General features: G+C 42.7%; 1 protein-coding gene across 1 annotated transcript in view; it reads right to left on the bottom strand.

Moving 5' to 3' along the window:
• ADAMTS20 (ADAM metallopeptidase with thrombospondin type 1 motif 20) overlaps nucleotides 1–25,813 on the bottom strand; it is a 294,657-nt gene that overhangs the window by 103,684 nt on the left and 165,160 nt on the right. Inside the window, exons 19-26 of the mRNA XM_030215611.1 lie at nucleotides 25,543–25,669; nucleotides 19,713–19,923; nucleotides 18,795–18,959; nucleotides 14,732–14,896; nucleotides 11,281–11,400; nucleotides 6,754–6,861; nucleotides 816–980; nucleotides 422–721 (exon numbers count right to left, since the gene is read on the bottom strand). Coding sequence (XP_030071471.1) covers nucleotides 422–721; nucleotides 816–980; nucleotides 6,754–6,861; nucleotides 11,281–11,400; nucleotides 14,732–14,896; nucleotides 18,795–18,959; nucleotides 19,713–19,923; nucleotides 25,543–25,669 — 1,361 coding nt within the window. The remainder of the gene's footprint in view (nucleotides 1–421; nucleotides 722–815; nucleotides 981–6,753; nucleotides 6,862–11,280; nucleotides 11,401–14,731; nucleotides 14,897–18,794; nucleotides 18,960–19,712; nucleotides 19,924–25,542; nucleotides 25,670–25,813) is intronic.

Below are 25,813 nucleotides of genomic sequence, written 5' to 3' on the forward strand. Positions count from 1 at the left end.
TTATATTAAACATTTTAGAGGGGGCGTGTCACGGGCAGAGAATGGGTGTGGAAGGATTAACCAGCTAGAATGTTTGCATTAGTGCACACTAACTAGCTAAATTTAGTTAATGTGGGAGCACTTAGAGCCCCCTAAATAGGTGGCAGTAAGTGCTCCTGTGTTAATTTTTTGCAAGTCCCGCACGACAATGGGAAAATTAGTGTGGGACCTACAAAATAAAAAACAATTAAAAAAGCCCTAAATACTGCTGCATTGAATCTGGTCTTAGCACGTGGAAAAGTCCTGTGATAAGATGCGCTAAGCCCAGATTCCTTTATACAGTGTTGTCTTGTGTTGGTCAGTTTAGCATAATATCAAAACAGAAAATACTAACACACGTGCACATAATCATCCTATAAATATTAACTTAAGTTTTACTTACAGATCCCCAAGGCCCCGTTCGCCAATGACTTCCTCTCACCCAAGGAAGATGCCACTGGTCTCCATTATGTGGTGGGTTATAGCTCTTGTGTATTGGAGGATTTTCTGGTTGTGGAATGTAGGCTGAGTCGTCATGCTTTCTAGGGACTTGATGAAGCGTATGGGGACAGGGTGGCATCTTGCACTCTTGGTCTTTGGAAGGACGGCCTTCAGGATCACAGGAACTCTCATCTAATTGTTGCTGGTAGTTTATACAGAAAACTTGTCGTGTTACCCTTCCGTTACCGCAAGAGACAGGACACTAGCCAAAAATTAACCCAAAATTTGTGATAGAGTGATGGCACATAAGTACATTGTCATTCAACAAGGAAATAGACATGTTTGAAATTACTTACAGGTGACCATTCTCCAACTTGCCATTCTCCACAATCAACAAAACAATTTGCAATTTCAGCAGGTCTGGAGAGGTGTGAACAAAATGATTCATCCACAGCTGCACCCTGAGCATCCCTACAGCTCACATAGCGAGCACGATTACCTTTCCCACAGGATACAGAGCACTAAAATACAAAAACAAAGAAATGTTTCTGCAAGCTGTGACAACGTCTATACTGAAGACGGGACATAGCTTAACGGTAATGAGTCAGCACAGATTTCACAAAGACAAGTCTTCTCTTACCAATTTATTTGACTGTTTTGAAGGTGTAAACAAACAAGTGAATAATGGTGAACCAGCTGTTATAGTTTATTTGGATTTTGACAAAGTTCTCTGTGAAAGACTCCTTAGGAAATTAGAGTCATGGAACATGAGGAATGCCCTTTGCAGGATTGCAAACTGGCCAAATGACAGGAAACAGGACTAAATGGTCAGTTAACCATATAGAAAATGCTCAGTTGTGGAGTTTTACAAGGATCTTTACTGAGAGCGGTACTGTTTACCATATCCATAAATGATCTGGAGATTGGAGTGATGAGTGAGATGATCAGATTTATGGCTGACATAAAATTGCTCAAAGTTGTGAAAACAGCAAAGGATTGTGGGGATTTATAGAAGGATCTTGTGAGACTGGGTGACTGGGCATCTAAATGTTAAATAAAATTTAATGTGTGCAAGAGCATAGTGATGCACATAGAGAAAAATAATCCCGATTACAGGTGCAAAATGCTGGGTTATGAGGGGTTCTTTTACTAAGCTGTGGTCAAAAGTGGCCTTACTGCGCCCTAATACAGGTTTTCCCCATGCACTAAGACCATTTTTACCACAGCCAGCAAATGACCGATTTTTCTAGTTTTTCCATCAATGGCCATGCACTAATGTTGCAATAAGTGTGCGGTCATTAAAAAGAATTACCGTGGGACGGGGTGAACTGATCATTCAGGCAACCAGGCAGTGCCCAAGGGCCCAGAGACTCTGCCCGGTTGCCCGCCACCACCGGCAGTCCTACCTTGAAGGGCCCTGATGGTCTAGTGGCTTCTTCAGGGACAACTGGGCAGGAAAGAATCCCCCTCTTTCCTGCCCGCTGCCACTAGTGTGCCTGGGGCCAGTGAAGGTGTTTTAAGAATGGCTGTCGAAACTGCCGAGACCCGCGAGACTGCAGCGGGAAATCTCAGCAGCCATTTTGAAAAAACACTGGCACCAGCCCCGGGCAGGAAAGAGTGGGATTCTTTCCAGCCTGGCTGCCCCCGAAGAAGCCACTAGACCACCAGGAACCGTCAAGGTAGGACCCACTTGCAGGGGTTTGTAGTGTGTGGGAGGGGGTGGCAATTGCGGTGGCGGGGGAGCTGTGATGTGCTTGAGGGGGGAGGCAGTGCAGCAGTGGGGAGTGGTTGGGGGACACCAATCACCCTTTCTGCCCGTGGGCCCCAACCACTGTCAGTCCGCCTCTGCTGTGGGAGCACTTACAAACATCTATTTTGTAGGTGGTAAGGGGTCACATTGTAATCCTATGCTAACCAGTTAACACATGGCAATGTGGATGCAGAAGAACACCTACTCTCTGCCCATAGACACACCTCTCTGTGACAAAATACACTTTTATCTCTCAAGTAATACATGCAGATTAGGAAATTAACACAGGATGCATGAGCATATCCTGAACTAAGCCATTTTCAGCTGCAGTAAGCACGCAGAAAGCATGCGGTAGCGCTTACCACAGCTAGCAAAGGGACCCCTAAGTTAGGAGTCACCACCCATATTCTTTGTGAAGAATACAGTATACTCTGGATGATCCGACCTTTGTTAATCTGACCATCCGGAATATCCGACAGACCTCCTCCCGGTGATGTCATCACATTTATTTCTATTGAAAAATCTTTGTTTTAGAACAATTTTTGAAAATTAGGAACTCTATGCCTTTGTTTATGCATTGTTTGAGAAGTTTATGCAGCGTTTTCCGTATTATCCGAATTTTCATTTATCAGACAATAGGTCAGTCACGTTTACATCGGATAATTGAGACTATATGAGTACTATATGTTGACATTTTCAGCAATGTGCCCCAGCTACTAAAAAAGGAAATAGGGATTATTTGAAAAAGCAGGGAGAACAAAACTGAGAGCATTATTGTGCCTCTGTATAGGTCTCTGGTGTGACTGAACCTTGAGTATTATCTGCAGTTCTGATCACCCCATCTCAAGAAAAGATACAGCAAAGCAAGAAAAGGTTCAGAGAAGGCAACAAAATTGATAAAGGAAAAGAAAAGCTCAACAGGTTAAGGCTCATCAGCAGGAAGAAGAAATAACTGAAGGGAAATGATAGAAGTTTATAAAATAATGAATGTGAAGCAGTTAAATAGAGAATGGTTGTTAACCTTTCAAACAATACAAAAACAAGAGGATAAGTCGAAGAGCAGCAAATTGAATACAAACTGAAGAAACACAGTGCATAATTAAATTGTGGAATCTGTTGTCGGAGGATGTGTCAAAGCAACTAGCATAGCGGGATATAAAAGAGGACAAAAAATTCAGGTAGATTTAGGAGAGCCAATATCCATCCCTAGAAATGAACTATGAGTAACAGATCAACTTTTTTGGAATCTGCTGGGTATTTGTGACCCAGACTGGGCAGTGTTAGAAACAGGATGCTGGATTCAATGGACCTCTGACTGACCCAGCATGGCTTTTCTTATGTTCTTAATTTCTAAAGTCATTTACCTAGTGTGACAAAACAGTGGATTTTACGCCTGTAAAACTGTATTATTTCTTGAAGTGTATTTCTCTAGTCTGGCCAGCAGAAGGTGCATGCTTATGTTTAAAGCTATTACAGAGAACTGACTGTTCCTTCTTTAGGGGCCTTTTTACAAAAGTGCGTAGGCGCCTATGTGCTTCCAACAAGCGTCAAATTGGCACTACCGCCCAGCTACCACATCCCCAGGTGGTAAATCCATTTTTGGTGCGCTCAAAACACACGGTAGAAAATGTTTTCTATTTTCCACACTGGGGCCCTTATCCGGCGGTAATCAGCAGTTGGCATGCGCTGCACGCTTACAGCCCGATTAGTGCATCAGACCTTACTAAGTCAATGGGTGGTGTTAAGGTCTCAGGCCGAAAACGGACACACGCTTGTTTTCATTTTGCCACACGTCCATTTTCCAGAACATTTTAAAAAATCCCCTTTTTTCCAAGCACGCACAGGACATGGACCAGCGCATGTCCAAAACACACACCTACACCAGCGCAGCCACTTTTGGGTGTAACTTAGTAAAAGGGCCCCTCAGTTAACTCAGATAAGAGGTAACCTGCAGTGATGTGGCCAGCTATTTTTAAAACTTGTTGTTCTGGGCTCTGATTGGCCCAGAAGATCAAAATTCAGCTAGGATATACTGGCTTTTTCTCCAATTTCAGCTTGGAGTAGAGAGAATAAGACCTCTTTACTTAGACCCTGTAAGCAGTTATATTCTGTAATCTATGAGCAGCTATGTTTCCTGTACTTCCCAGATATTATTTAGATAGTAAACAAATGTTTAGTTAGTTTTATAACTGATCCATATTCAGTTACCTGTTATTATGTGCTGTTTTTGTTCCATCTGTTTTTATGGTTCACTGTTCAAAATTTGTTTCATGACAATAAACAATTTTAGTTTATTGCCTCTGCTTGTTCTGGACTGACTAAGAATCCTGGTGATGTGGGTCTGTGAGTGCTTTCCAGGAACCGTGGGACCACTGGGAGTGTGGCCCCAGTAACCTAGAAATCAATGGGAATAATTTGACAGTGGAAGACTCACCCAGAGGCAGTTGAGACCCAGTCGCGGGAGGAGGGTGCTAGTGTACAGCACAAGCGAAGGTGCAGGCAGACCTGAGCTGTGCTGGGGATAGACCCTCTAAGTGGCTGTGGGGTAGCCCCAGGCAGGTGGCTAGGCATTTTGTGACACCTACATAAGAACAGCAGAATATGAGTCCATCCATCCCGGTATCCTGATTGCAACAGTGGCCAGTCCAGGTAGCAAGTACTGGCAAGATTCTATGGGATCAGTAGCATAGAATCTTGCCAAAAAGTGGCAAGATTCTATGCTACTGATCCCAGGGATAAACAGTGGCATTCTTCAGGTCTACCTTAATAACAATTTATGGAATTTTCCTAAAGAAATTTGTCCAAACCTTTTTATATACCCAGCTACGTATATTAACTGCTTTTACCACCTGCTCCAGCAATGAGTTCCAGAGCTTAAATATGCAATGAGTGAAAAAACATTTTTTCATTTTATATTTTAAATGTGCTATTATGTAACTTCGTGGTGTGTTCCCCCCTCCCCTCATCTTTGCACTTTGTATCAATTTAATTGGGCAAACTGGCCTGCTTGACAACTGCCCTCCTCTCCTAGCTAAAAGAATGCATGGGCTTCAATATCATCCATACTTTTAACCAGATTGCAAATGGGGCATTCCTGCAAGTGTTTGGGTCATGGGAATAGAAACGCACATTCAATTTTCAAATGTGTACATGCTATTCTGCTCCCACTCAGCTTCCCACACAAATAGCAGATGCACAGCATTTGGGTGCTTTTAGCATCGATAGTTTGCAATTACTAATTTTTAAGGCAAAACACTGCAGGTGGTTTCCTTTTCAAAGCTAGCTGCAACATACACATACCAAAGGTATAAACAATGTGAGCTAATCAGATTGCACCCTTTAAGACAATCCTAAATGTTACATCCCTCATCTTTTTACTTTTTCTGAAATTCTGTTTTTTTTTCTTCTCTGAGGCTTAGCTGGGCGACTTTGTCCCGGTACTTTTATTTAGCTCAAAATCCACACAGGTTGAATACCCAGTCAAATGGACGACAGTTTACATACTTGCAAAATATACAAGTGCATTATTAAACAAAAGGATTTTAACCAATTCAAAACTAATTGATACTTCAATGCAACACAGTCCTGAAAGATTTTATAACATATGGAAACTAAGCTGCATAAGTTGTTTAACATGTGTTTTAATGCTCGCTGACAGTTAACACAGAGATCAGTGCCGCCGAGAAGGTGGACAGGGGGGAAGATTCCCCAGGGCCCGGCTTCCAAGGAGGGCCCAACATCGGGGTCTGTCTCTCTCCTGCTGACGCGACCCGGTGATCACGTCCCGACAGGAGCAGGAGAGAGAAAACTCCAGCACCGGACCCCCCTTAGAGGCAGGGGAGAAGCAGACACAGGGCTTTGGGGCCTCTGGTTTAGCTGGTGGGGGTCCCCAAGCCCCGTCAACAGAAGCCTTCCTCCAGCGTTCGCCGCATTGCCTGTCTGGCAGCTGCTTTTCCCCTCACGTTTCAGTACACGTTTATGACTGGTTTTACTTTGGGAGTTGTACACTGACCTGTTTTTACTGTGTTCCTCTTTATGTACTTGACATTCTAATTGGACCCCTGAGGCAAGTGCTGTTTTGCGCCGAAACACGGCCCCTGTCGGGTCTGATTGCAATAAAGGACTCCTATTTTCTCAGTCTTGAAGGCCCAGTTGTGCATTTTCTTTTTATTTGCTATAGGCAGTTGGAACAGTTAGAACATGATAAAGACCCATGCGCTAGCTGTCACAGCCGGCAACACCTCTGCCTGCCCTGCCATTCCTAGGCCCAGCCCACTCCCATGTTAGGCAGCCAACATTGGATTTTCAACACAAGGGCTTCCGTTTTAGCACAGTAGACAGTGGCGCAGGCCTGCACAGCTCAGTAGAAGGGCCCCAAAATCTCTTTTCCGTTAAAAAAAGAAAAGAAAATCTGGTCGTAAGAGAGAAAAACACAACTCAAATTTCTTATCTGAGCATAGTAATACAAGCTCCAGTGTACTAAGTCCCTGATGCTCAACATCAAGCAGCATGAATGAATGAAAATGTAAAAGGAAACATCTTACTGGTGTCCAAGATCCATATCGCCACTGAGTTAGCCTTCCTCTCTGAATGATGGGAACAGACGTACTTATTACAGTAGTAGCTTCAGAACAAGAAGACAATTCACAATCCTGTGCAAACAATTACGGAAGAAATTAGACTAGAAAGCTATGGCACAGATCTATAGAGTTATGTTTTCTTTATTTGTTGACAGAATAGACGATGATGGTGGTTATTTTTGCAGGCAAAAAATAGCAGCAATGTTTCTCTTTCTTCTTTTCTCTCCTTCTAGATGGAACTGTAACCTGTTTTTCCTTATCTTATTTTAGTTTGTGAGTATTACTGTAAATCACATTGTTTTATGAAACATATTATATTAAGTTTCTTAATAAATAAAACAAACATTATGGTACTATGAAGTATTTTTGTTTTATTTTCAGATCCTAAATACAGTCTGCATGAAAGTGGCATGATGGTTTTTTACCTACTAACTTGAGAACAAATCCATTATTTTTTTTTATATATTTACATTTCTTGATTGTTCCCTCTAAGCAATGTACACAATCAATTTAGCAGACAAAATAAACAGGCATGAACAGCTTACACAAAGTGTCCAGACAAAAGGAGTGTAAGATGCACACAAATTTCTTTTAAAACTTTTACTGAAGTCCAACACAAGCCTGACAAATCCATGTTTCACCAACTGCTCATAATGGAATATAATAACTCTTCCTCTCTACGATTCCCTAATGTGTCTGTACACAAGAACCTTATTCTACCACAACATTACTGTATTTGTTCATACCGAAATTGGCGAACACCTTTACGGTACTATGTAAGCCACATTGAGTCTGCAAATAGGTGAGAAAATGTGGGATACAAATGTAACAAATAAAATAAATAAATAATTAACAACCAAATAGTGGCACTAATTGGCTTTAATTAGAATTTACGTGCATAACTTTCTAGGCGTATTCTATAACACAGTGCATGTAAATTCTAATGCGCACAGTCAAAAAGAAGGCATGGTCATGGGTGTGGAATGGGCAGGTTGTGGGTGTTTCAAAAAACTATGTGCACTATTATAAAATACATACTGAAAACAAGATTTCACCAAAACACTGACCTGGGATTCAAAGGCTAAACCAGCGTCGATAATCCCTATTTACCTAATGTGTTTTGGACCAGTGTAAAAGGAATCCTGCAGAGTAGTGATGCCAAAGTGGGAGTGGGCAGGTGGCCAGTTACCCAACGCCAATTGTTTCTGAGTGGTTTAGTACAAGAAGATTATCAGGTAGCCATTGTGAAATCTTGGAATGCGGAGCTTGCAGAGCTGAGACATGGAGGGGCATTTTCGAAAGGGACATCCAAGTTGCGATTTGGATGTCCTTGCAAAACGGTGAAATCCAGGGGTGGGGAAACCCGTATTTTCGAAACAAGATGGACGTCCATTTTTCATTTCGAAAATACCGTCAGGGACGTCCAAATCCTTAAATTTGGTCGTCCTTAGAGATGGACAACCTTAGACATGGACATTTCTGACTTTTGGCGATTTTCGAAACCAAGGATGTCCATGTCAAAAACGGCCAAATGCAAGCCATTTGATTGTGGAAGGAACCAGCATTTGTAGTGCACTGGTCCCCCTGACATGCCAGGACACCAACTGGACAGCCTAGGGGGTACTGCAGTGGACTTCATAAATTGCTCCCAGGAACATAGCTCCCTTACCTTGTGTGCTGAGCCCCCCAAAACCCACTACCCACAACTGTACACCACTACCATAGCCCTTACGGGGGAAGGGGGCACTTATATATGGGTACAGTGGGTTTGTTGTGGGTTTTGGAGAGCTCGCTGATCCCTCCACAAATGTAACAGGTAGGGGGGATGGGCCTGGGTCCGCCTGTCTGAAGAGCACTGCAGTACCCACTAAAACTGCTCCAGGGACCTGCATGCGCTGTCATGGACCTGAGTATGACATCTGAGGCTGGCACGACATATTTTGAAAGATGTTTTTTGAGGGTGGGAGGGGGTTAGTGACCACTGGGGGAGTAATGGGAGGTCATCCCCTATTCTCTCTCATTATTTTATATGCCTCTATCATGTCTCCCCTCAGCCGTCTCTTCTCCAAACTGAAAAGCCCTAGCCTCCTTAGTCTTTATTTAAAGGGAAGTCATCCCATCCCCGCTATCATTTTAGTCACCCTTCGCTGCACCTTTTCCAATTCTACTATATCTTTCTTGAGATGCGGCGACCAGAATTGAACACAATACTCAAGGTGCGGTCACAACATGGAGCGATACAACGGCATTATAACATCCTCACACCTGTTTTCCATACCTTTCCTAATAATACCCAACATTCTATTAGCTTTCCTAGCCGCAGCAGCACACTGAGCAGAAGGTTTCAGTGTATTATCGATGACGACACCCAGATCCCTTTCTTGGTCCGTAACTCCTAACGTGGAACCTTGCATGACGTAGCTATAATTTGGGTTATTTTTTCCCACATGCATCACCTTGCACTTGCATGTGGGAAAAAATAACCCAAATTATAGCTACGTGTAGTGTTAGGCACGCCCAAGTCCTGCCTTCGCTACACCTCCGACACGCTCCCTTAAACTTTGGCCGTCCTTGCAAAGGAGTGCAGTTGGGGAAGTCCTAAATCGACTTTCGATTATACCGATTTGGACGTCCCTGGGAGAAGGACATCCATCTTCCGATTTATGTTGAAAGACGGACAATGAGCCCCAACAGGACCTAAATGTCAGTATAATAGACTATAAGGATGTTGTCATCATAGAAGTAAGCAGAAAGCCCTAAGTCTTGTATCAACAAAACTAGTGGACTTAAGAAAATGTTAAATAATAGGGGCACAAGACAGACCCCTGAGGGATACCACATGGAAGCGCATAACTAAAGGAAATTGAAGAGGCAGTGGCCACAGAAAAAGGTCTGTTAGTCAAAAAGGATATAAACCAATCAAGAGCTGTATCAGTGATATGGATGAAACAAAAAAGTGAGTTGAATCCAGGGAGGATATCAAGGAGTCTTTATTATAAATCAAGCTGAAAAACGACTCGGCACGGCTGTGTTTTGGCACGAAAGCCTGCTTCAGGGATCTGGTAAATCTCTAATGTTGTGGCTAAACATCTAACAAAAGAGAAATGCAAATATTCAGTCCGTTAAATCCTTAATAATGCGAAAAAGCTGACCAACTGGCAAGGTTCGTGGTGCAAAAGGTGGCTGGCTACTGTAGTTCAGCTTTTCTCATTATTAAGGATTCAACGGACAAAATATTTGCATTTCCACATTAGAGATTTACCAGACCCCTGAAGCAGGCTTTCGTGTCGAAACATGGCTGTATCGGGTCGATTTTCAGCTTGATTTATAATAAAGGCTCCTTCATATCCTCCCTGGATTCACCTCACTGTTTCATCGCTCACGGTTACGTGAGGCTTGCTCCTCCTTTGTCTTTGCCTCAGTGATATGGATGCCATGTAAATGTTGCAGGAGAAGGGAATGGTCGGTTAAGTCAAATGCCGCATTCAAGTCTATAGAGATCAGCAATGAAATATTTCCTCTATCAAACTTCAGTGAAGGTTACTAAGAAGACTAGTGATGATTGTCTCGGTACTGTAGCCCTGTCTAAACCTGAATTGTTGGGGGTGCAGGACATGAGTATATTTGAGAAACTGCAAAAACTGGCGGAAAATTGCCTTTTCCACTACTTAGATATAAACGAAAGATTAGAAATAGGGCAACAATTAGAAACAGAAGAATATAAATTTTGTTATTTTTAGGATAGGACAAATGACAGCTTTTTTCCAAACATTGGGGCAGATCCCTCATAGTAAGACTGTTACTGATCTTAGAAAGTATTAACGGGGGCAAAATGTGACGAGGAACTTTGAGCCAAGCAGTTGGTATGACATCAAGAGGACAAGTGGTTAAACGAGAAGACTGAACAAAAGTTGGAAAACAAGGAATTAAGGGCGTCTTTTACTAAGGGGTGCTCACGTTTTTAGCACACGCTAAAATTGTGGGCGCATTAAATGTTAGAGACGCCCATAGGAATGCATTGACGTCTAACGTTTAGCACGCCCACAATTTTAGCGCGAGTTAAAAATGTGAGCGCGCCTTAGTAAAAGACGATCTAAGACATGGAGTCAAGGTAGAGGGATAATGTGGTCTAATGTGTGCGTGAGTGTGGATTGGAAGAGTTATGGAAATAATTAGCAATATCGGTAGCCAGGATAGTGTCACCAGGTGAGGCCTCTGTATTTAAGGTAGTTAATATTGAGACAAGTGAAAACAGCTTTTTAGTTTTATTAGATGCATTTTTAATCAAATTAATATAATATTTCCGCTATTCTTGCTTAAGAGAATTATGGCAAAAAGAACAGTCAGCTTTGTATCGAGAAAGAGAGGTTTCAGAGGGATGTTTCTTCCATATTAAATTTCCAATTAAACTCAACATGAATAAAAATGCATCTTGAAGTAGCAATCAAGCTTGATGGAACTTTCTCCCAAAACAGAAACTTTGTCACTCACCTGGCTGTCTTTAGGTCGAGAAGCAGCATTACACTTCCTGTCATCCACAATGGTACTGTAAGGCTCGGACACACACCTAACAGTCCTCATTTGATACCCATGTCCACAAGTTACAGCACACTGAAAAAAAAAATTACGTTACACCAATGGTACACATACTGGGATAGATTTAGTAAATAGTGCTCAAAAATCGGCACCAAAATGCTAATTCTATAATGGGCACTCAAAGATGAGCGCCAATTATAAAACAGCATTGAGTGCCAATTCTGGCACCCAAATTTGAGCACCAGGACTTACAACTGTGGTACAAAACAAAGTACACAAAAAGTAGCAAATATGAGTTATCTTGTTGGGCAGACTGGATGGACCGTGCAGGTCTTTTTCTGCCGTCATCTACTATGTTACTATGTTACCTGTTGAAACCAGGTGAAATTCCCAGCGCCCAATTTGGGCGAACATCCCCGGTAGTCTATAATTCTGCGCACAAATTTTCAGAATGCTCCTGACCTGCCTAGGCACTTCCCAAGTACACACCCCCTTTTGGTTGCACGCTATGAGATTTGGGTGCACATTGTTATAGAATAACGTATAGCAAGATGTGCATGCCCATTCAAATTGGTACTAATTAGCATCAATTATTGGCACTAATTGGCTCATTAGCCAATTTACTTGGGCACACATCTTAGATCGGTGCCCAAATATAAACGTCAAATTTTGGGCACCATATGTAGAATCTGGGGGACTGTGTGGAGTGGAGGAGTACCTAATGGCCTGGGAACCATGGGAACCGGGTTGATCCCCACTGCAGTTCCCTGTGACTCTGGGCAAGTCATTTAACCCTCCAAAGCCCCAGTACAAAATATTTGGATGACCTAATGCAGCGGAAGAACAAATGGCTAGAAATGTAAGGAGGGGTGACAAAAATTTCTTCAGGTATATTAGTGAAAGGAGGAAGACTAAAAAGGGAATTGTGAGACTGAAAGATGCTGAGAACCGCTATATAGATAATGATGAAGAAAAAGCAAATTTGCTAAATAGATACTTTTGTTCTGTTTTCACAGAAGAAAATCCTGGAGAAGGACTGCGATTGACTGGCAAAAGCACGAATGAGAATGGAGTGGCTAGAGCACCGTTCACTGAAGACAGTGTGTATGAACAACTTGAAAATCTAAAGGTGGACAAAGCCATGGGACCGGACGGGATCCACCCCAGGATATTGAGGGAGCTCAGAGAGGTTCTGGCGGGTCCTCTTAAAGATTTGTTTAATAAATCCTTGGAGACAGGAGAGGTTCCATGGGATTGGAGAACGGCGGACGTAGTCCCTCTTCACAAAAGTGGTGATAGGGAAGAAGCTGGAAACTACAGGCCGGTAAGCCTCACTTCGGTTACTGGAAAAGTAATGGAAGCGATGCTGAAGGAAAGGATAGTGAATTTCCTGGAAGACAATAAGTTGCAAGATCCGAGACAACATGGTTTTACCAAAGGTAAATCGTGTCAAACGAATCTCATTGAATTCTTTGACTGGGTGACTGGAGAATTGAATCAGGGACGTGCTATAGACGTAATCTACTTAGATTTCAGCAAAGCTTTTGACATGGTTCCCCATAAGAGGCTCTTGAATAAACTTGACAAGCTGAAGATGGGACCCGACGTGGTGAACTGGATTAGGAACTGGTTGACGGACAGACGCCAGAGGGTGGTGGTAAACGGAATTCGATCAGAGGAGGGAAAGGTGAGTAATGGAGTGCTTCAGGGATCGGTGCTGGGGCCAATTCTGTTCAACATATTTGTGAGTGACATTGCTGAAGGGTTAGAAGGTAAAGTTTGCCTTTTGCGGATGATACTAAGATTTGTAACAGAGTGGACACCAGGGAGGGAGTGGAAAACATGAAAAAGGATCTGCGGAAGCTAGAAGAATGGTCTAAGGTTTGGCAATTAAAATTCAATGCGAAGAAATGCAAAGTGATGCACTTAGGAAGTAGAAATCCATGGGAGACGTATGTGTTAGACGGTGAGAGTCTGATATGCACGGACGGGGAGAGGGATCTTGGGGTGATAGTATCGGAGGATCTGAAGGCGATGAAACAGTGTGACAAGGCGGTGGCCGTAGCTAGAAGGTTGCTAGGCTGTATAGAGAGAGGTAAACATGACCAAGACTGAGCTTCTTATCTTTCCCCCTAAACCAACCTCTCCTCCTCCCCCATTCTCTATTTCTGTGGATAACACTCTCATCCTTCCTGTCTCATCAGCTCGTAACCTTGGGGTCATCTTCGACTCCTCCCTCTCCTTTTCTGCACATATTCAGCTGCAGCCAAAACAAAATGATGGCTTCTGTAGCCATCAGGGCTCTCCAACATGCATTTTCAGAGGATTATTTTAAAAGTGGTATTAAGGTAATCCTAATTGTTGAGCTTAATGATGAAAATCTCAAGGGGAGGAGAAGCATATGGGCCTAAAAGTTAATTGAAGAGGAGCAAGCCTGAAGGTTCACCTAAGGCAACTAATAAATTTGCATCAGCTCTGCTATCTCCAAATATGCAGAAATTTCTCAAGATGTTTGAAGTGTGACTGCATCAAGAAAAGGGAAAAGAATTGACGGGGCCGGTGGCATATCTTTAAACGCATAAATTTTAATTTATGCCAGTTAGTGTTGATAATTGATTGTTAGGGCCCAATTATCGGCACTAATTGGCTAATTATTCAACTGCATGTGGAAATTGGGCACATGCCCAAATTTGCACGCACAATTTTTAGTGCCATTTATAGAATTGAGGGAATATTGTTGCACACTTCCATCATTCCAAGAGAGGAGAGGCAACAAAGATCTGTATATCACATAAATCAAGGAACAGAACAGATCACAATCACAGTTCAGAAAACACAGAACTTTATTAAATGTTTTTTTTTCTTTTTGTTGTTGGGAATTTGTTCTGGTTCAGAATTGCTTTTATATTTTTGTTTTTTGCTTTTAGGAAGTGATTCAGTGCTGCTGCTTGTTATGTTATCTACTATTAGGTGTATGTGCCCTAAGGGACCCTTTTAAAGTTGATCATTTTCTCTTGTAAAAACACTTGCTTTAAAAGCTGTTTAAGTGGAATATTGATATTTATGTTTGAGTTGTACTAATATCAGTACATTTGATTTATGATTTTGAAGATATAAATATTTTAATAAACTGTTTTAATAACAATTAATTTATTTTTGTTACTATTATTTAAAAAGTTTAAGATATATATTCTTATGATCTGTAATTTGTTTTAATGTGTGTTTTTAGTGTAAAGTAAAGCCCCTGACGCAGCCTCTTGGGAGGCAAAACGTGGCCACGTGGGGTCGTTATTTAATAAAGTGTATTTTCTGAATCTTGATTGTGATCCATTCGGTTCAACACTTCCATAATTTCCAGAATGGAGGCTTTAGTGACTCAAACAAAAGTGGATATTTTTGTACTCACTGATCCCCAAGGTCCAACTTGCCAAGATGCACATTCTTGAAGCTCACACGAGCTTACCAACTCCGGCTTAGTAGTAGAATCACAGAAGTTATCTCCCAGTTTGTCGCTGTTTAGTTGACAAGTCACTTGTCGATGCCTGGTGCCTTTCCCACATGTCACATGACACTAGAGTTACAAAATAATAGTCCCTGAATCAATTGATCAAAGTGTAATTTATGTGCAACTGCTGTTCCTTTCTAAAGACCACAAGAGCCAGGGCTGGTTCAGTTTCAGTGTTCCCAATATCCAAAAAACTACAGTTGGATTTTCTGTTTGTTTTTCAATATCATATTTTATTGAAAACATCATCTGGTGCACAAAATATGAACAGCCACCAGTACCATACACTTATGGCAATAGCACCTGCTCCTATAAAATCTCTCTCACCGTATTCATTTTAAATAACCTAACAAAAAAGTACATACTAATCACATCAGTACTAACTGAGGGGCTGATGTTCAAATCCAGGCGCTAAAATCCACGATGCAAAACTCTATAGCGCAACAGCTGCACAGAAACATAGTGAAGCAATGCTCAGAAGAAATCATGTGCAAATAACATGCACGCTTAATTTGTGTTAACAAATGAAAAGTAAGGGGACGACCATGCGCAGCTCTTCTGCATATGCCCAGACATACCTGGAAGTGCAACCACACATTGGTGCTGTTCTTCTGTGCTTTTAAATATGAGCCTTTGAAAAACTGTTCGTAAAATTTTTGAGAGGCTCATGTGTGGCGTACCTAGGTTGGCTGCCATCTGGATTGGGTCACAACTATACCCCGCAAGTGCATTTTACCCCCCAGCACATTGCATCGAAACCCCTTCGGGGCATCAACCCCTCCCCCCCCGAAGCGCATCACCCACTTCCCTCCCAAAGTGCATCATCCTCACCACCTGGAGGTGCACACAGCAGTCGCACCGCTGTCAGCTTCGCCGGTCCCCTGCCCTGAAACAAGAAGTAATGTCAGAGGGGGCAGGGAACCGGTGGAGACGACAGCCGCACGACTGCTCCATGCACCCCCTTGCAGCTGAATACTGACTGGGCCCGATAAGTGCCGGCGCCCAGCCCACCAAATATCTATCCCCCAATATTCAGTGACAGTTCCAGGATGTGGCCCAGCATTGAATATCGGGGGGGGGGGGGGGGTACTTTAGTCGGTGACGATCAGCGTTTTAAAAAACGCTGACCACTGCCAGCTGAATATCAGGGGGTATATATGTGTTTAAAAGACCATTACAACGTGCACCTGTGTCAGGTCAAAGTAGTAGGAAAAAATAACGCTGGCGCTGCAGAAATCAAGCTCCAATAAGCGGCTGTAGCACTCGATATGACATCATGTTTCACAAACCTGCTTCAGGGACTGCAAAGTGTAAAAATCGTCAAAATTAGAAATTCATCATCACAGCTGCACCTGCTCCAAGTCATCAGGATTTTTAATTTGGACTGCAATTCCTGAAGCAGGTTTACGAAATATGTTATATTGGGTGCTAAATCTGCTTATTAGAACTTGATTTCCATAGCATCGACATAGCTACTTAAATTCTCAATATAAGTTATTTTGATTTTTTTTCTAGGAGTTTGACTTTACACATGCACATAGTAATGCTCTTTTGAACACATACATAAAATTTTCCTTGACTGGATTGAAGATGATAAATGTGGAAAACCAGTTATAACCAATATTGTTTACAGATTATATATTTTTTATTACATTTGTACCCTGTGCTTTCCCACTCATGGAAGGCTCAATGTGGCAGGCAATGGAGGGTTAAGTGATTTGCCCAGAGTCACAAAGAGCTGCCTTTGCTGGGAATTGAACTCAGTTCCCCAGGACCAAAGTCCACCACCCTAACCACTAGGCCACTCCTCCACCCACATTTGAGTCCCACATTTGAAGGTCCAGTTACACTGTATGAGTGAAATTATTCAATAAAAGCAATATAGGCGTTGATGTGCTTTTATAACAGTGCCTCTCCAAAAGCTGTTGCTCAACGTTACACCTGATACAAGACAGAATTAATTTTGTGCATGAACATACCATTAGAAATCGGAGACTATCCAAGCATCTTATTAAAAATATATATATATATATATGCATTAGTGCTATTACCACCCCAGCATTACTAATTCTCCATCCTCAGGAATTTCTATCACATAAAAGTAGTACCACAAGGGCAATTCTTTAACACCCCTTTGCACATGTAAAAGCACAAAAAAGTTAGCACTTACACATGTAAGCACCTTAAGCGCTAATCTGTAGGGGTGCATGTAAGTGGCATAGCATGCAAATGCAAGGGGTGTACACACGAGTGGAGCATGGGCGGGGCATTGGTGTGCCTCCCATCAGGGCCACCAAGAGGGGGAGCAGGGAGGGGCAAAATTCCTTGGGTCTGGCATCCATAGGGGGCCTAGCACTGCTGCTGCGTCGGCAAGGCTTCCCGGGGGGTGGCAGTGGTGCTGGTGCAGGCAGCCAAGCAGGCAGAAGGCTGAATTCATTGATCTCCTGCTTGCGGGTTATCGCATTAACAAGTTGTCTTCTCTGCCGCCATAGGTCCTTCTTCCTGCCTTGCTTGTACTGCCTCCTCCTGTGACTACTTCCTGTTTCCACCAGCACCACAGCAGGAAGGATCTGCGGTGGCAGAGAAGACTCAGCATTAACGCAATAACCTGGTCCCGGCCGGCACACAGCGCAAGCGCAGCAAGAAAGAGCACAGACAACTGGTCCAAGGGGGAGCACTGTAGATGCTGAGGTAGGGTCATATTTGATAAATTTACACATAAATTTTAATGCACATAGGCAAAAAAGGGGCATGGTTATGGGCGAGGAAATTGACATTTCGTGGACGTTCTAAAATTTACACACGTAGTTGTATGCGCTAGGATTTACACCATGTTTTCACTGGTGTAAATGGACGCGCATAGTTGTAAGCACTGGGATATCAAGTAAGCGTATTCTACATACCACATCTAAATCTAGGCACCGCTTACAGAATACACTTAGGTGGAAATGTTTTCCATGTTGGATTTTTTAGGCGCCATATATAGAACCTCCCCCTATGTTAATAACTACACTTAGATGCTATTCTATAAACTTGGTGCCTAAATGACATAGAATGCAACTACAAAGAGGGCAGGCTCACGGGCAGGTCAGGGGCGTGTTTTGCAGTTGCATGTGTAAGTTACAGAATACTATATCTTATGCATGCAACTGCCAACTTTAGGCACCAGCATTTACACCAGCCTTTGACATGGTATAAGTGCTTGCGATTAAAGTTAGGCATGCGCATGCCGACTTATGCTCTATTCTATAACACTATTTAACACTACTTAAGCATTTGAAACACTATTCTATAGTTTTGCATGGAATTGTTGTTATAGAATACACGCTTTGTGCCAGATTTTCTTTATGGCACCTGAAAAATCCACATGGAACAAATTTCCGCCTAAGCATATTCTATAAGCAGCACGCGTATATAGAATACGCTTAGTTGATATCCCAGTGCCTAGAACTGCACACATCACCAAGGACAACATGGTATAAATATAGGCACGTAGATTTAGACGCAGAGGGACATATTCTATAACAGTGCGCGCAAATTTTGGAACGCCCATGAAATGCTCATTTTCCCAACCATAACCACGAACCTTTTTGGCTGCACACTCTAACCTCCTTGTTTCAGATGCCGTAAAAAAAAAAAAAAAGCATCACCAGGACTTATGGGACCCAATACAAGAAAGAAGCTACAGGCTAGGGAGGGTGGGAAATGTCCGGGGAGGGGGGAAATCCTTGGTGGGAATTGTCCCCTTAAGTGGGAATTGTCCTGGGGAGAATTTGTCCTAGGCGGGGAATTGTCTCAGGGGGAATTGGTGGGTGGGACCTGTCCGGGTGGGAACTCGCCTGACACCCTATTCAAAGTTGTTTGTACAATTGCACACTAGGTCAAATAATTTAACAGATATTGTAATAAATCATGCCATATGCTTGTTTGCAGCAGCCTAAAGTTACAGGATTCCAAACCTTACCTCACTCCACTCACTAGTGGTCCACTCAGGACAAGAGAGTTCATTGCAGCTCTCAGTTACAACATCCTGGTGCTTGTTGCATTGCTCATCAGCAAGACGATGACCAAAGTTGTTCGTACAGTAAGCTTCTCTGGACCTTACACCTCCTCCACAGCTCCTAGAACACTTATTTGAATTAAAGAAAAAAGCAATAATAATGTTAAATGTTGTTCTCTTGAATTATTATTCATTCTCATGTAAATGTCTGAGCATCAAGATGCAAGATCACCTAAAAGAATTAAAACGTCAAGTTGCTCTTGGGTAGATATTCAGAAAAGTTTCAGAAGCTAACCAGATAATTCTTTTTTTTTTTTTCCCCAAATTTGAAGAGCTGCTGACCACTTAAACTTTAACCTGAATGAGTGCTGTGGTGCAGAAACTTCCAACTGCTCTTGTGTTCTCAATTCTTGCAAGATTTGAGACCGAGAAACCAGTTGGAAGATCCTTCAATGTGCTGTTCAAATTTATTGAGAGGTAAACTACATTCTGCAAGTTTTAGGAGAAGTGCTGCTTCTTCAGGAGCTACCAGTGTGAAAAAAATACATTAAAAAACATGGAAGACATGATACCCCTGGTGTCAGGTTGCAATTTCTAGGTGTCATGGCTACCTGGTATTCAAAATGTATTGTGCCTTGGGTTAAAGTTTCCAAGAAAAATGATTTGGATAACTTTAGCCAAATATCTGACTCACTGAATATCAGCCACATTGTTCTATGCTTTTTCTTAGTGACACTATAATTTCACTTTATATACAATCTTATTATTTTATAGTAATTTAAATCCCCAAGATGATGGCCACTGTCACTGAATTGCTACACCACATAAACATACAACACAAGAACTAACAATTACTCCAAACACAATTATTTGAATATATACCTGTGACCATGCTGAGTATTGCCAACTTGCTACCTGGCAGTTACCATGGCAAGATTCTCTCCTGGGAGGTTTGGGTTTGTCACCACAGTACTTATCATTCACTGGTTCACTAAGTATTTTTAAGCTGGAATACTTCATACATCGGATGTCCAAAGTTTGATGTCCTTGTCCACACTGTGATGAACATTCACTTTTTCCAATGACATGCCACCTACAAGTACAAACTGTTATATAGAGCTAAAAATATGTTTTTTTATCATGATAATCATCATCATGATCACAGAATTATCTGTAGCTATGCTGGATTTAATATTTAAAAGGACTTGGGGCTAGCAGCAGGTGCTAACCACATAAGTCGACTGGTTTGAAAATTCTGCTCTGGCCAATGGATGCATTTTGGCTGGACAACTCAATGTCCAAACAAAATTTATGCCCACAACTATAAAAAGGGAAAAGAGAAAGGAGAATTCAGAGTTAGGGCCACGATATATAGAATCTGCAGTTACGGGATAATTTTATAAAGTTGTTTCTGTGCCTGTGTAACCAAGCGCATAAATGGCCTGTTACAAAATTCTGACTGGTGCAGAGAGTACGCAAGTTGACATGATGGCACATGCTTTGCCAATAGACATTCACAGGGACAGAGCTTGGGCAGAGTTTGTAAGAATGCGTGTAGACTATAAAATATATTAATTGACTTATATACTTGCATACTCTACACACGAGTAGATAAAAATGCTTGTGTCTGCATTCAAGACATGATTTCTGCCATGTACACTAGGTGCCTATGATGGACACTTTCAAAAAAAGTCTAAATCCAAAAAAACCCCGTCCTGCTCATAATGTCCAAAAAATGATCCATCTCACAGTCATAATCAAACAGGATAAACGTCTAGATTTCCTGTTTGATTATTGCTGTGAGATGGATGTTTTTGCACTGAAAACGCCCAAAGTGAAATGTCCAACTTTTGAATGACAAAAAAACCCCCAGGGGTATGAATGTCTGTCTGGCATCATTTTCACAAATATGGCCACATAGACATCACTGCAGAACAGAGAAGCAGCCTAGTGCTTAGTGCAAGGGAAACAGTGGGGGTCTTTTACTAAAGCTTAGCTCAAGTTATCTGCAGCAGGGCCCATAGGGATAAAATGGGACCTGATGCAGATAACTCGAGCTAACCTTTAGTAAAAGATCCCCATAGTTTCAAATCCAACTATAACTCTTTTTTTGTAAATGAGACCCCTCCAGGACCTGAAAAATACCTGCTGTCCCTGAATGTACACCACTTCAACAGCCTTCAGACTTGCAGGTGTCTTATATATTTCGGTATACTGGGTATTTTTCTGTTTCTGGAAGGCTTAAAATTATAATTTAAAAAAAAAGTTGAAGTAGGACTTGAACCCGGGTCCCTTGCCTCACAGTCTACTGTATCAACCACTAGGCTACTCCTTTGACCTGCTTGCTGTTTTATCCAGAATGGTCATAATACCTGCAGCTGACATACACCCTGGTTTTCCTTTCCAGTTTCACTTTCAGGGGAAAGGGAAGGGGCAGCAAGCACTGGGGGATTAAGGAGGACTCATGCCTTACATAAGTACATAAGTATTGCCATACTGGGACAGACTGAAGGTCCATCAAGCCCAGCATCCTGTTTCCAACAGTGGCCAATCCAAGTCACAAGTACCTGGCAAAATCCCAAAACAGTACAATATATTTTGATGCTGCTTCTTCTAGAAATAGGTAGTGGATTTTCCCCAAGTCCATTTTTATAATGGTCTATGGATTTTTCCTTTAGAAAGCCACCCAAACCTTTTTTAAACCCCACTAAGCTAACTGCTTTTACTACATTCTCTGGCAACGAAATCCAGAGTTTAATTACACATTGAGTGAAGAAATATTTTCTCTGATCGTTTTAAATTTACTACTTTGTAGCTGATTTGCGTGCCTCCTAATCCCTCCAGTGGTCAGCTGCTCAATTAGAGCAATGTTTTGTCACTTGGACATAACTGGAACAGGTCTCGATGAAAACATCCTTCTTTTTAGACATGGACATTTCTTCCCATTTGAAAATCCCTGTTGGATGTCCTACTTTTGGACCCTCCTTAGTCTCACCCAAAACACTCCCACAACACGCCCCCTTACTACCTAGATGAACTGCAATGTGAAACGTCCAAATTCTGACTTTCCAAATCAGGATTTGGACATCTTTAGCAGATGGACTTTTTTTAAGGCATTTTAAGACGTCCATCTGCTTTGAACATGAGCACCTATGTCTCTTTGTAAAACAGTGGCTAAGAAAGCACCTACTTGCCCTCTTGAACCTAAGCACCCTGTTGTAAAATTACCCTCTGCCAGCACCGTAGCCAGGAGTTTTTTTTACAGGGGGAGCGTCTCCCCCTCCCGCCTCCCTGTGCCGCCGCCGCAGCCCGAACCCCACCTTCACCTTAAAATCCTCTCGGCTTAGTCTTCAGCTGGGCAACAGCAGCAGCACTCATAGGCTGCCTGCAGCCTAATCCAGGACTTCCTCCCTGAGTCATTCCGCCTCTTCTGTGAAGGGGGGGGGGGGGGCGGGTCTGACAGGTGGTGCATACACAATGCACCTACCCTAAATTCACCACTGCCCTCTGCTCAGGGGTAAAGTTTGGGTGGAGCATAGGTAGAGTTATGACTTCTGTGCAAATTGTACATGCATATATTTACACCTGTTCTCAAGCATACATAGGGGCAATTCTATAAAGTGGCACCTAGAGGTAGGCATGTCAAAGGTGCCATTAATTGACAGGTGCCTATGTGCACTAGCTGCAATTCTATAAGGTAGCGCCCACGTGCCATAGGGAGGGCATACATATAGGCAGAGCATAGGCATACCATGGGCATTTCTCCAAGGTACGCATGCAGTTTATAGAATACTATAAATTACGTAAATCACTTGGCGCACCTAGATGCATCAACTTACAGCTGCCATTGACATGGCATAAGAGGACTTGCCTCATGATGGGCATGCCAGTGCCAGCTTCTACCAGCATTCTATAACAGAATCTTGGCACCAAAATGCCTTTATAAAATTGGTAATAGACTGACGCACAAATTTATGGAATTGCTGCTCATTAAAATGTCCACATCTTCAATCTAGGTGCAACTTTTGCAGGATTTGTTTGGTGTTTTAGAAAGACATATACAACTATGTTAAAAAGTAGCAGAAACAATATAGATCTCTGGGGATTGGAGCAGATATATCCCACTGCTACCGTTTGGTCCTATTTGAAAGAGAAGAATGAAGTCATTTAAAGCCTATGGAGTAGATATTCAGCAGTATTTAACCAGGAGGAGAGGTTCCTGCCAGTTAAATCCTGCTGAGCTGGCTGTCTGATAATATTCAGCATTAGTTAACCAGATAGCGCTGTGAATATTGTCTATAACTGCTGAGGCACTATTCATTTAATACGGGGTTCGTCCAGGGGTGGAATCAAGGCAGAATCGGGGAGAGCAATGATATTCAGCTCTCCATCCAGTTAGCTAACTAGGCAGCGGGCTAAATATCAGGAGATAAATAAAAAATATCCAGAATTACTTTCCTCCCCAAGACCACCCCCTCCAAGATCAAGTCCAATCCCTAAGCTTCCCCCAAGATCAGGCCCTCTTCTGAGGACACCTTCTACTTCCCTTTAGCCCTCTACCCCCAGGGACTAGCCTAAGGCTTTCCTGAAGGTATAGGGTAGTCCATACAGGAGCAATCCCCAGTCACTTCTGCCCATGGCAGCTCCAGATTTAAAATGGAAGCTGTGACCTCTAGCTGACTACCACAGGAATATTAGGGGGGATATATTTTTAACATCCTAGACATGCGATTGGTAGAACAAAATTCCATGATCCACAGTGTCAAAGGTCACAGTCAAATTCAGCAGTTCTACTATATCATCCAGAAGGGCTAACAGAGAGGACTTGATACTATTACCCCATCCCACCACCAGGGGTGTAGCCAGATCTCGGCAGGAGGGGGGTCCAGAGCCCGAGGTGGGGGGGGGGCACTGTTTAGTCACCTCCCCCCATCCCGACCCCCCCGCCACCGCAACCCGCCCGCCAGCCACTTTGGACTGCCGCCACAACCGCAACCCCCCACCCCGCTGCTGCCCACCCCCCGCTGCCGCATCAGGTACCTTGTTTGCTGGCAGGGGTCCCCAATCCCTGCCAGGCGAAGAGTCTTCTTCAGCCAGTCGACTCCAGCGCCTTCGTTGTGGGATCATCTGTTTCTGACACCTTAAGTCCTGATTAGGGCTACATGCACGGTGCAGGACGTAAGGCATCAGAAACAGATGATCCCACAACGGAGGCGCCGGAGTCGACCGGCGCTGAAGAAAACTCTTCGGCTGGCGGGGTTTGGGGACCCCTGCCAGCAAACAAGGTACCTGGTGGGGCAGGGGGGCAGGAAGCAATGGCAGGGGTCAAATGTAGAGTGGGCCAGGGCGTAATCTGTTGAGGCCCATGCCTCCGTGGCCCCACGTAGCTACGCCCCTGCCCACCGCCACCATGAAAATCCAGTTGCAGGGGATCCCAAAGGTTATTTACAACCAAAAAGTCCATTAACTTGTAGACAACAACTTTTGAAATTAGTTTCCTATAAAGGGAATATAAGAAACTAGTTAACATTTTCCAGCATTCGCCACAGATAATAATGACTTTTTAAAAATAGAATGAATAATTAATTGTATGCTTACAATATGGTGAAAAAAATAATAGATGTGAGTGATCTATTAACATTCCGGCTAATACAAACCAAACAAATTTCTCCAGTTGAATAATGGGAATTACTATATTTTTGCCATTATATCTACATTGGGTAATGAAAAAAAAGAAAATAATGTTCAATCATTTACCTATACATCATCTACATGATTATTAACAGAAGCATAATCTGGTTTCCAATTATCCACAGAATCAGAAGAAACATGTGATATAAACAAGTGCATAGCTTCTGAAATTTCGCACCGAAATGGGTGGCAAATATATTGCAACAATCCACTGACCATTGTAAGTAATTCTCAGAAGAAAGAAGCTAGAGTATTAATCCATATTTGTAAATAAATCTTTGCAGGCATTTCTACAATATTCCCTAAAAAAAGGTCTTTTAGCTGCCACAATGGCTTTCAGATGTTCTCTATAATAAGCCCTACATCTATTCCTATCTTCTACTAACCAAGTTTTCATTCACTGTAGTTTGAGGTTCTGGCCCTTTTGTTTCAGAGAACAAAGGTCATCTGAATGCAAGGGTGCTGGAGCTCATACAGGTAAGCATCATCTTAAAGAAGCCATATTATCTACAATCAGAACCCATACAGAAGGTTTATATTTATATTTATGTGTATTAAACTTGATATTCTCAGGGCTGCTAAGAAGGGGGGCAGGGGAGGGGCAAGATTCCCCGGGACCGACCTCCAAGGAGGGCCCGGTGCCGGCGATCAAAAGAGACTGCTTTGCTGGCCACAGGTCCTAGTTTCCTGCCACATCCTGCCTATGCGGAAACAGGAAGTTACTTCACAGGATGTGGGACACGACAAGAAGAAGGACCTATAGCTAGCAGAGCACTCTCATTTGCTGCTGTGGGAGGGGGGCAAGGGGTGCAGTGGGGGGGGGGGGGGGGGGGGGAGAAGCGGCAGGGCCCTGAAGATTGTTTGCCCTGGGCCCACCTTTGTCTCCCGGCAGCCCTGGATATACTGCCTATAAAGCAAAACTAGGACTTTTATTGTAAAAATCAATTTAAAATGGTCAGTTTATGAAGAAAACCCAACAGTTGCGATCTGAAATTCCTGATAATTTCTGGTTCTATTTTACCTTAATTCACACTGTGTATTGCAGTGCTCTGCTTGTATTGATGGGCGAGGTAAGTGTTCACATCTTTGATCGGACACAATCAAGTGATCGCTTTTCCGCACACATATGACTTTCTGTCTACGAACACCTAGAAAAACAGAATGGAAAACTGCAGTACTTTATATATATTTTTTGTCAAATACTTCTAAAATAAATGTGAAGCTGAGTGTTTAAATGCTTGTATTCATCAAGCTAGCTTCCTACATGGTAAAAAGAACCATATCCTGAATTC

The sequence above is a fragment of the Microcaecilia unicolor genome, chromosome 10, assembly GCF_901765095.1.
Source record: "Microcaecilia unicolor chromosome 10, aMicUni1.1, whole genome shotgun sequence".
In the NCBI taxonomy this organism is placed as follows: Eukaryota; Metazoa; Chordata; class Amphibia; order Gymnophiona; family Siphonopidae; genus Microcaecilia; species Microcaecilia unicolor.